The 13,725-nt window shown below is 30.0% G+C and overlaps 1 protein-coding gene across 2 annotated transcripts in view; it reads right to left on the minus strand.

Moving 5' to 3' along the window:
- Positions 1-291: 291 nt before the first annotated feature.
- obst-A (obstructor-A) overlaps positions 292-13,725 on the minus strand; it is a 58,598-nt gene continuing 45,164 nt past the window's right edge. The window contains exon 5 of one of the 2 annotated variants that reach the window (XM_075370475.1): positions 292-515. In XM_075370475.1, the coding sequence (XP_075226590.1) occupies positions 398-515 (118 nt within the window). In that variant the 3' untranslated portion in view covers positions 292-397. Of the gene's footprint in view, positions 516-11,577; positions 13,388-13,725 lie in introns of those variants that run through there. The other variant, XM_075370476.1, reaches the window with a different exon arrangement.

Consider the following 13,725-nt stretch of genomic DNA (forward strand, 5'->3'; position numbering starts at 1 on the left):
ATTGTCAATCTCTCAATATCTTGATCGAACCGCGAACACGCGACACTGTTATTTATATAAATATTTGTTTTACATAAATTTCAATATACAGAATTTTATTATTCGAAAAAATTTCTATTGTCTGTTAATCCACCATGTCTTACTTAGTAAGTGAACAGTTTTATACTTTGAAGAGCAAGATGTTGAATTTATGAATTAGGAGTAAAATATTACTTTAACTATATGTATTGCATAATTACATGGAAATATTTTTATTTTAAATTAATAATGTGTGATCATAAGAAAATGATGTTATCTTTTATGGTTTTATTTAAATTAATTGAAATATTAACAGAACAAAGAATTTAATTAAACTTAATTATATTACAATTAAACCAAATAATAAACAAAAATATCACTAGTGGAAAACACGTTTCTTGCCGAAGTCGATTTTTCCATCACCATCAGAATCATGATACAGTTCTTTAAATCTTGGATCGTTTTTGTATTTCGGATCTTTTTTATAATAATCCTCACTGAAACAAATAAAAATTCACATCTAATTATATAATGGTGGCTAATTCTTATCGGGGTTTCTTAAATAAATAATTATTAAGATATTTATTTTTAATGGATTAAAAAATATTATAAGATTCTTATGTTAATACTTTTGAAGATTCTGAATTGATTTATTTCATAATTCTCACGTATTTATTACCAAGGGTTAATAACAGATATTTATAACGCAAATAAATACTTAAGCCTACTAATGTAGGGTTCGATTTACGTTGTAAATATCTGAACCCATGATGAAGCTTTTTGCGCAGAACTGGTTAGGAATCAGAATCCAGTTTAGTTATATAGTTAGAAACACCTTCATTGGACCTTAAAATGATGCGGTTCGTACGATGTTTTCTACATTTTAACTCGATTATAGTGTGAATTGAACCATGTCTTGAAACATATTTAATTAAAAGGATAAGGGAAAGCGATGACCTTCCGACGAATGAGACAAACAACTCCGACTTGAGAATTATCTCGAATTTTCTTGCCGACAGTGTATGTTATCATCCCACCTATAGCGATTGGAAACATCGATGTGTGTTTTCCCGGAATAGGAGTAGCACGTTATTGATCAAAGACCGCTTACATGTATGCTACAATAATTTTTTCCTCCAAATACTAACATAGCATTTATACAACAGATGTTGTATGTGCGTCACAGAATTAATGAAGATGGGACAGATAGTGAAAAATAAGAAATTTAACCTATTTTTATGTTGAGAAACAACGCATTAATATACTTGTCTCTACTCTGTATAAAACTTAGCAGCAAAATACGTTATACATATGTTAAATCTTTCCTTCGGGCAGTATTATTTTTGTTGAACTTTTGCGACCGATTTCCTAGTATACAGTACTTTATCAGACAACGATTTAATACATTTAAAAAGTAATAATATGTGCAGTTTAAGATTGAAAAGAGTTGTGGAGGCAGCCTTTCCCCTAGTCTATGTTTAATTAAAAACTGATTATTTATTTATGTTTAATTAATCTGTTATTTACAAATAATTATTTATGTAAAATGATCTTACAAATATTGAATAAATTATTAATTTAATTATAGATTTATATAATATCTTTCCTGTTTTCTATCGATTAATTTTTCACAAATCCGGAATGTAATGAAAAAGAATATATGATTATTAAGTAATAAAATTCCTTAGTTTGCTGTTTTTACGTCAAATTTTTGTAAAGTTTTCACAAAAATTTGGTGTAGGAAAATAAAATACAGCCGTGCTTGAATTACCTATGTGAAAAGTATAAATCAAAATTTTTCAATGTTTTATTAATTCTAATTGAGTAAAGCAACGCAGCAAATTGGTCAGTAAGTTTGTATTTGAACGTTTCCATTCCTAATGGGTGAAGAGTAATAAAAAAAATCCCTTTCGGCAGCCGAAGGCGGAGGTAGATTTCACCGGTGCTCAGTAGGGGATGAAAAAGATTTCCACCTTAAAGTTAAGAAAAACTTCAAATTTACTCAGTACGACAATGGTGGCATCTGAAACAATTTTTCCCATGTTTTGCATACGACATGCCACATCTTACAGTTCCAGCAACATTTTGGTCATCCCTTGCCGTAAGGGTTGGTCATATTAATAATGTTTAGAGGATAACACCATTTTAAACCGATTCAATACTGTGCCTATTAAGGGAAGTATGATTTTTTTTATCTGCGAAACCTCATTTTTTCACCCCCTGGTTGGTGATATCAAAACCTTTACTAAGATAAGTTTCAGCCCTTACCGAAAGTATAGTAGGATCTTTAAACGAATTAGATATTTTACTGCGTAAGAAAGTTATAGCGATATTTTGTTTTTTCAATAAAGCTCCCCCCCCCATTTCCACCTCCATGGTCCGATTTTTCCATTAACGAACTCGACCGAGATTTTGAGACGAGTTATTTTTCGGGATCAATTTGAAAGTGATGGGCGGAAAATTACGGCAGTTTTCGTGTCCACAAGAAAGTGAAATATATATATATTTATATATAAACGTATCAATTTAAGGTGGTTCTGGGGTCTGGGGATGTGAAACGCGAAGATATGTAGAAATTTTCCGGATGTCGAAACGTGTGATACCCATTAAAGTAGGTAGCTTTCTTATGAAATAAGAAAGGTAGGTAGCTTTCTACGTAAAGAAGAGTGAGATGTATTTGACTGCAGTATTTTATAAAAAAGTTAGATTTTTAATTTCATTATAAACATTAAAATCCAATTTTTAAATTTCAGAAAAGACGGTGTTTCAATTTATTGCACAGTTATTTCTGGGTGTTCGACGTATTCTTGGAAGGTTTTTTTTAAATTTCTGCTTATGTATGCTATGTTATTCGTATTTATTAACATTTTTTAAACATTTGTTTTATTTATTTTTATTAATCATTATTAAGTTATTTAATTTTTATTGTTTTATAACTTTTTGATACGTTCTATGCATTTATTTTGTTTGTATTTTTGGGTCTTGTTTCGAAAACGGTCACATTCCTAAACTGCTATTATAATAATAAAAAGATAAAATTTATAATCCAGTGTTGCGGCAGAAACAAGCCACAACCCATTTCTCAGGAAATGTCCTGAGAAATTTTATTGAACTGCTGGTCCCTGTCCATGTTACGCTGGCGCCACATGAATTCATTTTAGTAGCAGTTTAGCGTAGAAATTTTGATGTACCACACTCCTTTGGGATTTCGTCTTTTCGCTGCTGCCCGTAAACTTTCTACTATGCGCCCCGGTAATTGGATCTCGAAAGTTAACCGAATGATTAGCAGTCTGTTATGTAAAATTGTAACCTTTTAGATAAGTAATATTTTCATAACTCCGCCAAAAATCAGAAAATCATATCGCTCCAGGTTTAAAACACTCATAACACTTAGTAACGTTACTTTTGCTGAATTGGAAACCGCATGTACGAAAAATTCTTTTCTTCCTCAAAAATACATTCTCGCAAAAACCTATTTCTAAGGATAAACCTTCCCTATAATGTAATTTCGCCTTGAAAAAAAGGATTCGTATTTCCTCCTTCAGATCATTCTCGCCTATTATTACTGGGTTACTGCGTAACTTGTCCGCACGTAATTCTTTTACAAAAATATTTTCCAATCGGTTAAAAGTGTCACTATCATTACCAAATTCTTTGTTACTAAAGTTAAAATATTATATTTTATATGGTATATTTTAAATAACGGTATATTGCCTATTCCATGCGTACATGAAATTAACTTCAGTTCGTTGGTTTGCAGCCATGTGCCGTTCCTTAAACGAATTTCATTACGTCAGCTTGCCTTAGCAGAAAGCTATTTGTCTTCCATGTCGCTTAGCGAAAGAGATATTCCATGATCCTGTACGGAAAATCTAGGATTATGTGAAATCCCTTTGGCCTATAAGAAACGAACAGCATGTTGTTTACCCAAAGCGAGTTTATCTAACAGCATGTTGGCAATTCATGGAGTAAGTCGATCACACCCATGTCGTATGAAAATAACGAAGTGACAAGTACAGCAAACACATGCAATGCCCGATTGAAGTAATTGACTGCACCGACTGCTACACAGTCAGCGATATATGTTAAGATAAGATAGGTTGAAAAACATAATTATTATATCGACGGATAAGATAAACATTAGCAATTTAATATTGTATATTATTACTTAATTCGTAAATAATTTACGTAACGATATTAGTTTTATTCAAAAATTGAAAATTAAGTAGTGTCTGCTTTTGAAATAAGACCCGATTCTTTTGTTGTATGTTTATTTCTGTTTTTACGTTAAATTAATTTCTACATTTATATACATATATATAAGGGATAAGGGATATATATATATTTCCCTTATCTTAAAACCGTTTTTTATTATTTTTTACATACTTGTGAAGATGTTTTATTTTTATCATCTGTTTAATTTAAAGGCCTGGTTCTAAATTTTAAGTATTGTTTAGTACTACTTGTACTGTTGTTTTCAATTGTAAATATATTTATCGTAATTACGTGTTATTACAGCTATATTCTAACATGTAAATATTGTTACAAGTTGCTACTTTTTGGTGTTAAGACCTAATTGATTTATCGTTTATTATTGTAATAGAAACTATTGTTTCGTGTGTACTCCAAATTTTAATTCGTTTACTATTTAGTAACGTTGCCATCCAAGAAATTTACTTATTATGAATTTCTCTTTCTAAATTTTATAGTATACTTTTATATAATGTAGTAATTTAATTATAGTTTTATTTTTTGAATTAATTTGTTTATTGTTAATTTTATGTAATATAACTGCATCCTTGGAACTTCGAGGAAGAGGAAAAGTTTGTAATTTCTCACTTCGTTAATTTAATTTGAATGAATTCTACCGTTTATACGTGCAGCCTATTGAAAGTACTAATAACATAAAAGAAAGGTTTTAAAAATTATTTGTTGTGCAACTAAACAAACACACGAACAGAAAGCGGATAGGAAAATTAAATTTTTATAAGTTATAATCTGTTGTAATAACGTAACTTATATGTTCTATCGGGTGATTGTCAATTTACAGTTGTAAAATTCCAAAAAAATATATAAAGCGGAACGATTTTTATGATTTCTCGTCGACTCTTGTGGTATAATGTTAAGTCTCCAATTATTACTATACTTTACTTTCACTGTCGTTTTATAATGAAACGTTTACGTCGCTTTTGTCGATCACTTCGATTCTCTTCAGTACCGCAAACATCAATTTTATGCGGTTAAACTATTGACCGATTTTAATGCATATCTTAACTATTTGTTACAAAAAAAGGAAAATTTTTATGTCAATTATTTTTTTACGATATCTAAACATATATTATCATTCTTTTAGGTCTGATGAAAATTATGATTATGAGAGTAACATATGTAATATACGAGCATTATGAAATTAATTTCTCCTTTACACAATTTCTATCTTTTTTTTAATATTGAACCAATAATCTAAATTAAAATTCTTTTTTTATTTACATTGCGTTAGTGAATCACCGTTTCGTATTTAAGTCTCGGTTGGCTGCATTTTCGGTTTCATATTAACTCTAATTTAATTTCAATACATTTGATGAGCACTTCTGAAAACATAAACGTTAAAAAAAACAGTGAAAATATCCGTAAAAAAATAATTCATTCATGTATATAGCCAATCATCATTATTATCTACCTGCCCGAAGACAGGTCTCATTAGAATTTTTTCGTCATTTTTCTTTACCCTGGAACACTTCCCTCTTGAATCCTTGAAATTTTATTCTTCTTTCGAATCAGTTGAAATCCTATTACTTCTTCTGATTCTTCTTCTCTTCTTTCCAGCTATTATTCCTTCTATTATTGGTTTTTTAAATTGTTACCTTTCCTAAATTTGGATTTTACCCAATTAGCTTTTTATTTTCCTTATTACATTTAATATATGTTTCTTCTTTCTTTGATTTGGTTAGTGTATAGATTAACTCTCCTCATATTTCGTTTTTCTTTCTCAAATTCAACATTTCTATAAATTACACATTAAATTGATTAAATTTTCATGTAAAAGTGTTTTTTATTTATATTTTGTTTTTTTAGTACATCTAAAGTTCTCTATTAGAAAAGTGTAAGAAATCGAGGTATTTTAATGGATTTAGCTCAGGAAGACGTTGGCTGATATCTTAAAAAATATCATTGGCTGATTTATTTCCGTAAAAGCTGATGTTACTTAGGCTGTCTATCAGTTCATTAAATAAAATTTTATTGTCTGCATATCTCATTTTATCAGGCAGGAGTACATTGAGTTACGATGATCTGTAGGGTTATAATTTAAACATTTTAAATTGTGAAGAACAGTGGGAAAGAAAAGCAAAAAAAAAACCGAGTTATGTTAATCTAAATCCGAATAAAAGTTGCTTGTAATCAGCTATTTCTATCTGTAATTACATGATTTATTATTATTTTCTTTGGAACTGTTACTGGTTGTCTCTTTATAAGTTTTCAAATTGTTCAACACATTTTATCGATTATCAAATTTACTCAGATATTCTGAGTTATGAATGTCTATATAGATAGCCAGACGACTGCGTCGTCTTATATTGTCGAACCATTTTTTTTTGTCTCAAAGTAAAATTAACTGTCAGTTACACTACTACAGAAACTATAAGTAAATGTGATCATATGTAGAGAGGCTGCCATCGAAGCTCCTCGAAAGTTACGTATTATATTCCTATACAGAACATTTAATTTGTGTACACATAAAGTTAGGTCAGAGAACAATGCCATTGGTAGGTTAAAACAAAACAAAACAAAAACAATCATAAGAATTCATAAACAAGAGAAAAAATGAAAATAAAACTATAATTGATAACGAATGAATAATAAATAAATTGACGAAGTGAAATAAATAATGATATTGTAACACTGTTAAGTTGATACAGTTCCACCTCAAATAACATAAAGTCACTAAGGTCCAACACGTGGAGTTTTTTAACACTCTAACGTCTTCACTATTGTCTAGAATATTAACAGCTAAAAAATTCACTTGGTTGTTTAACCGTAATTTATATTATGTACCGAATCGCTGTAATAATTCTCCAACATACTGTAAAATATTTGTGGATTTCACTGTTTCTTAAAAATCAAGACGTCTCTGTGATGCAATAATTTGGTTGGAATTACTATATAATCTCGACGATGCCGCTGTTTGCTGTACCTCAAAGTTGGGCCCCATAAATCCAAATCGGTTTCAGGATTGTCGTGTACAATAATTGTTTGTTGGATAGTGAAAGCTATGACCTCTTGCTCAGCAACCAGTACATTTCGTTAAACTTAATATCCAGTGGTTTTTTCTCTTATCTCGTACATGGACTATTTACGACGATCAACATGAAAATCAAAGTACCGTACACTTTAAGTATATGCTATGGGAATGCCATCAAGGTGGACTCATGGGCAGTCTCCTCTTATTGCGAATGTCACATGACTCGATTTCGTTTAATTAACCCTGACTTACATCTTGACAGCTATCTGTTGATTTGGTCCAACCAGATTGTAATTTACTTGAAGCTAGGGTTGGGTTAACATTGACAGCCAGGATACCCGAGTCATTACCAAATGAAGCGACAGTGACAAAATCCGTAGTCGGAAGGTCCGCTGTGAGTATAGAATATAAAAAGGTTCTAAAACCGATTCTTGAAGAACACCTGATTTAGTGTCAAAGAACACAGACAAAACTCCCTGTTGTACTTCAGCTGTGAAAAAACGTCTGTCTAGGAAGCTACGCAGAACCAAGTAATAGGGTTGAGGTAGGCCCTTTTTCAACTTGTATAACAGGCCAGGCAGTCGGACCTTGTCGAAGGCCTGCTGAACATTCAAGAAGATAGTCGAACACTATGTCTTCCCTTCAAGTTACTTGCTGATAACCTCAAGAAGTCTACGCGTTTGCCTAATAGTAGTGGTCACCTCGGAAGCTGAACTGATGTTCAGGAATAATATGATCACGGTCAAGAATAACTGACTTGGTAATGCCACGCGAGACATCATGATGGGACTGGGTGGTGGTGCGGGGTTTGTTCCCGGCTCCTGCGTGAACCGGAATGAGGTTGCGTTCCCTTTGTTAGGTGACTTAAATTGGTCGACTTAATTGGGTGTAGGTCTGAATTTCTATGTTGCGTAAAACATAATTTTGATTGGTATGAATGTAGCACTAATTTAACTTTAAACTCGTTCGTTTTCTGAGGCATTCACAATCACGAACGGTGTTGTCAAATCTTTACTAGGCGCAGGGTTCGCGCTTCCGCAGTTCAGTTAGTTTGAGGGAATCATGTTAGGTTAAGAATAGACCACATCCTCTGAAGGAAAACTCTCTCTCAAACATTTTAGATAAAATGGGTAACAGACTTATTGACCTGTATGAAGATATCGGTCAATACCGGTTTACCTGGTTTCAGAACCGTAACCATTTGTGAAACTTTCGCTACATCGGGAAGCACGTAACTTGCTTTCAGAACCTCTGATAATGAGAATGGCTTAACAGGAAGACTCATAGGAATCGGGCTGCTCAAGAATTCAAGAATTTCCTCCTCGCCAGCGTCTCGTATGCCGAGTGGCTCAAAGTCCCAACTCAGGTAAGCAGCAAATTGATCAGCCTTCTCCGTCGATCTGAGTCCATGAGCTAACCAAACGTCTCCAAAGAAGGAAAGAGGATGGTGACTTCGAACATTCTTGGTAGCTCCCCACAGGTAGTAGCCGTCTCTACGCAAAGGAGAACAATTTTCGAAGTAATTTGTAATGTCTCGTTTTTAATATATTTCAGTAATTGTTTCAATTTACGAGCACCACTGTTCAAAGGTGTCCTCTCCGCTGGTTTCCTAAAACATTGTCATCTCCTTTTAAGCCTCCTTTTAGTAGCAAGAAGGTCCACCATCTCCCTCGAGTAGTCCGTTCCTCCTCGCCACACGTGTTCAACCTCAGGATATTCGACAATATCTTGTATTGTCGAACATTTGTTTCAATTTAAATTTAATTCACAGAAATATTTGTATTTTTATCGGATTCAGTCTGTTCGCCAATAAAAATAAACTTTTTTTTTAAATTGTTGAAAAATGTATGGAAAATTTTAAGGTAAATAATCGAGTTTTATTATTCTACTTCGATTTTCAGTTTGATGTGCTATAAATTTTTTTTCCATCATTTCGTCATAGTTATCGAATTGCTGAAATTTAGAATAAAATATTCATAAGGTTTCGGGTTTGTGTATTTTTTCTCTATTGAAAATATTTTTATCTTATTGCAGCAGACGTTTTATAATACACTTCGTAATAAGAAATTGACAATATACCTACATCTGTTATAAAAAATAATTGAAAATGTGGATGGTTAACTGATCAGGTTAAAATTCTATTAGTTAACCTTCTCCTTTAGAATAAATATTTACTTTGTTCTATTTTCATCGAAGAATTATATATCTAATCTTCAATTGAATTATGAAACCTCCGAGTCAAATGAAGTTGTCAGAAAATATCAATCGGTATTTGCTTCTATCCCACGCATCAGAAATTACATTAAAACTAAACAGGATTGATTTCAGTAACACGTCGATTTTACTGCATTAATTTTTATATCTGTTAATCTTTTTGAATTACTTGGGCTTTTTGACCGCACCTCGTAAAATATCTAAAATTTTGTCATATAATTTTCAAATTTGTAATAGGTTTTATATTTGCGTCCGATTATATTTCCACGGTTTATTTTCCATCAAGAAGAAAACTATTATAAATAGTCGGTTTGTACGGTTTCTATTTTCTTATTTTGTTTTATATCATTCAAAATATATAAATACATGAAAAAAAAATTCGTTAAGATATTCATTTCGTATTAATTACGACAGACGTTTAAAGATGTTGGGAATTGTAAAATGTGCAATTCTGTTTTATCCACTTAAGTTTCATGAAAATAAATAGTACTTATTTCTGCTATTAATTTTCAGTTGAACTGAATTTCTAATGTTGTTCTTAAGAAATATGCAGAAAAAATTCCAAAAAATCGGTTTATATAAATTAAAAATTTTAGGAAATTTTTACATTCCGGAATTTTTTCTCCATAATATATAATTACAAGGGAAATTAATTTTGCATCTTAAAAACCCGAAATCATTGATAAATAATGTTCTACACTTATCCCTGTAAAAAATGTCCTGATCTTCCGAGGAATGACCTGCTACTTGGTTGGAGTGGATCTTTCCTTCGTTTGGGCTTTCTGTCTCGTATTGCGGTTCTTAGGCAGTGTAAGTCTGACTCTTCTAGGTCTAAATTCCGGACCTAAAGAGTCAAAGCATTCTCCGTACGGTAGTATTGTGGCTTGTTCTGCTTGTGAACTGGCCCGGCGACACCTCTTTACTGTTCGGTAGCTGTACAATAAGCTAATGAATGCTTATTGAATATCCAGAAGGCGGATACGTCTATCGGATAGTCCAGCCTCTAAATCCTTCCTCACTATTAGGAAAACGTAAACAGCGGAATGATTTGTCCAATTGTGTATCGCTTAATAGTGTTCACAAGTCATTTTTCATTATAATAAAAATACTTTTTTTTTGTATGTTTGTCAGCATCTAGTTAACAAATTAGGATTAAGTAGATGTAATTTTTAAATGGTTTATTATTGAATAAAAATTAATTAAAAATTTTAGCTAACTATACGTCGTACCTTTTTTCTCATTTTAATTCATAGCTTTTTTTAATTGATCCGTTAAACGAATAATTTTGATCGATAACACAACAAAGTCCAATTTTTTTTTTTTTTATTACTTTGAAAGAGTAGGCATCAACTGTTTATTAGCCCGGTGAAAATTGGTAGCGTTTGAAAAAATGCCATGCCTGACCGAGATTCCAACGCGGGACCGCACGAAGTGCCGAGACGCTATCTTCTCAGTCTCCAAGGTTGGCATTTTCCGGTAGACAAATTTTTTCTATTCTCTACTATAATTAGTTATTAACATTGACTTAATAATTATAGTTTTAGGTTACTATGTTAGGGTTTTTTTCAGTTTGTATTAGTATAAAAATAAGTTAGTGTTTTAAAAACTCATGCTTGGAATATACATTATTTTAATAATCTAAAGTGTATTCAATATACTTTTTTTAATCATATACGTTTTCTTCGTGCAAGGTATAATTAGTATAAAAGAAGATTTTAATTGCTTATTAAATTTAAATTCTTGAAAAAAAAAGTTTTCTTGTAAATTAATTTACAATTGGAGCTGAAATATTAATTTCAGAGTGGAATTAACTCTTTAAATGTACGTTTCCCATAAATCAAAATCGTATCACAGCAAACTGTAAGAAAAACTAAAAGTTTCTCTAATTATTGTGTAATGACGGATATGTTTGGGAATTATATGTAATACTTTTTGGAGAATTTATATGAATCTCTCTCTCTCTCTCTCTCTCCTAGTTGTATCTACACATTACATGTAACTAAACAGTAAATCTTATGAAATTATTACAACTTTTACGGTTTTAATAGTATTATTTTTAAAAACGTTGTGATGTAGGATAAACTAGTAAAAAATACAAACATTATATAAAAAAAAGTAAACAGTTTATTTTATTAAACAAAATACAATTTACATAGTAATAAAAATAATCTTAAATGTTATTAATTCTTAACTAATAATAAATTGTCCTTATATAATATTTTTTACGGTCAAATAAGTTTTGTAGTTTTTTTTATTGAAATAAACAAAACAGATTTATTAATTGAGTACCCTTACAGTTTAATAATTTTTAAATAAATTACGGAAAATCATTTTTATTAAAAATACAATTTTTTCTAAATTATTTTTTTATTATTAACAAAAAAATAATATCTGTGTTATATTAATATAATAGTTATTTCAACAAAAAAATTAATCTTAAGGTAATCATTACATCATTATCAAATTTTTCAATAAGTTTTATTCAAATTTCTAAATAAAATTTTATATTAAAAAATAATAATTGGTCATTGCCTGTATATTAAATTAATTTATACTAAAAATATATCTTCGATAAGTCTTTCTGATATTTTTCTATTATTACTAGAAAAGAAAAGCAGAACAGTTATTAGGTCAGTTACTAAAACATTAAATATTTCTTTAACATTTTTAGTTTCGATTTTTTTTCCATGTAATTATGATAAAGGTAATTCTGGTTTTAATTATTACCTTGAAATATAACTTATTTTGAAATATTTGTCATTATTATTAAGATAGTTGACTGTACCTGCTAATAGCAAGAACGATTAATTAAACATTCTGTTGTACTTTTGTATAGAAACCAAACGGAAATTAAATTTTAATTTATGAAGCATAACTTCAGCATAAAAATTTTCTATATGCAGGTAAAGTATTTTTAGTACGGTCTTTATTTTTTCCTTTGCTTTACTTAATAAAAATATTTAACTTCGGTTATTAATTAAATTCAATAATATTTTTTTAATTTATAATGAATTAATTACAGTAATTATTTATCAAAATTAAATTAGTTGGTAAATCGCGTATTGGTTTAGAAAAAATCAATCGTTGGTATTATTAACCAGTACATTTGAGATACCGTGTAACTCAACCGGTTAGGTTGCATATTTACTGACTATACATACTGTATTGCTATAATGGCGGTCGTGAGGGTAGCATAAAAAACAAACATTCAGTTAGTGCACCAGTCGTATTATGCAATCGAAATAGTTTTTTTTAATGTACCTATTCGAAGTAGAAAATGCTTGCAGCTGTGATGACACAAGCATTGCATGTAGAGGTCTGAACAATCGTGAATTGAAAAAAAACGAAGCATAGTGTTTATGCGTATTTTATGTTGACGTAGTAACGCCTATATTATTGCTGCGGTAATGTTTAAAAACTGCATTACAATAAGTTCGTAAATAATAATCAAAACTGTTGTGTTATAATCATTTCCTCCCCACTTCGATACAATTTATGATAATAGCTTTTTATCAGCCCAGTTCTGCTTTGTTATTTATTTAATATTTTCTCGTATCCTTTACTTTAAAATACATTATCTACCGGTTAAAATATTTAATCTATTAAAAATATTCTAGTAAAGTTTACAATTTATAAATAGTAAATTATTTTTGTTAAAAACTATTATTAATATTATTAACAATACAAAGTCACTGTATAATTAATAAAAATAAAAAACATGATTTACATTAAAAATTTGTAGCTTTTTATTAATTTTTTTTACGGTTAATTGTGTTGGTTGTGGCTTCTTGCGGTGTATTATTTTATTATCGAGGTCGAATTGAAGCTGCTAATTTTGGGTTGACTCTTCTTCTTTGTCGCTTTTTTGTCGCTTTCAGTGCTTGTACTTCTGGATTATCCTTAAACCAGTCCTCGCTAAAGAGAAAATTAATCATTATTATTTTAATTTTACAGAATAAACACATCAAAATAATTGTTTATTAAGTTATATTTAAAAAAATGATCCTGTATTTTTAATTTTAGAACAAAAGATCAGTAAAAGGTTTTATCTAAGTAATAGAAAAAAACATGTTTCATATATTATATAGTTCTGAAAATTAATTCGATTTATTTAAAAATATATGACCTACCTTGCATGTACAGCGAGTTATATCTGATAAAAAATAAAATTGATTAAACCATAATTGTTTTAATAATTTTGTTTTTTTCAGAATTATTCTACTCGCTTACTTTGTTTTAATTGATTTTTGAAC

The sequence above is a fragment of the Lycorma delicatula genome, chromosome 7 (assembly GCF_047948215.1).
Source record: "Lycorma delicatula isolate Av1 chromosome 7, ASM4794821v1, whole genome shotgun sequence".
Lineage (NCBI taxonomy): Eukaryota > Metazoa > Arthropoda > Insecta > Hemiptera > Fulgoridae > Lycorma > Lycorma delicatula.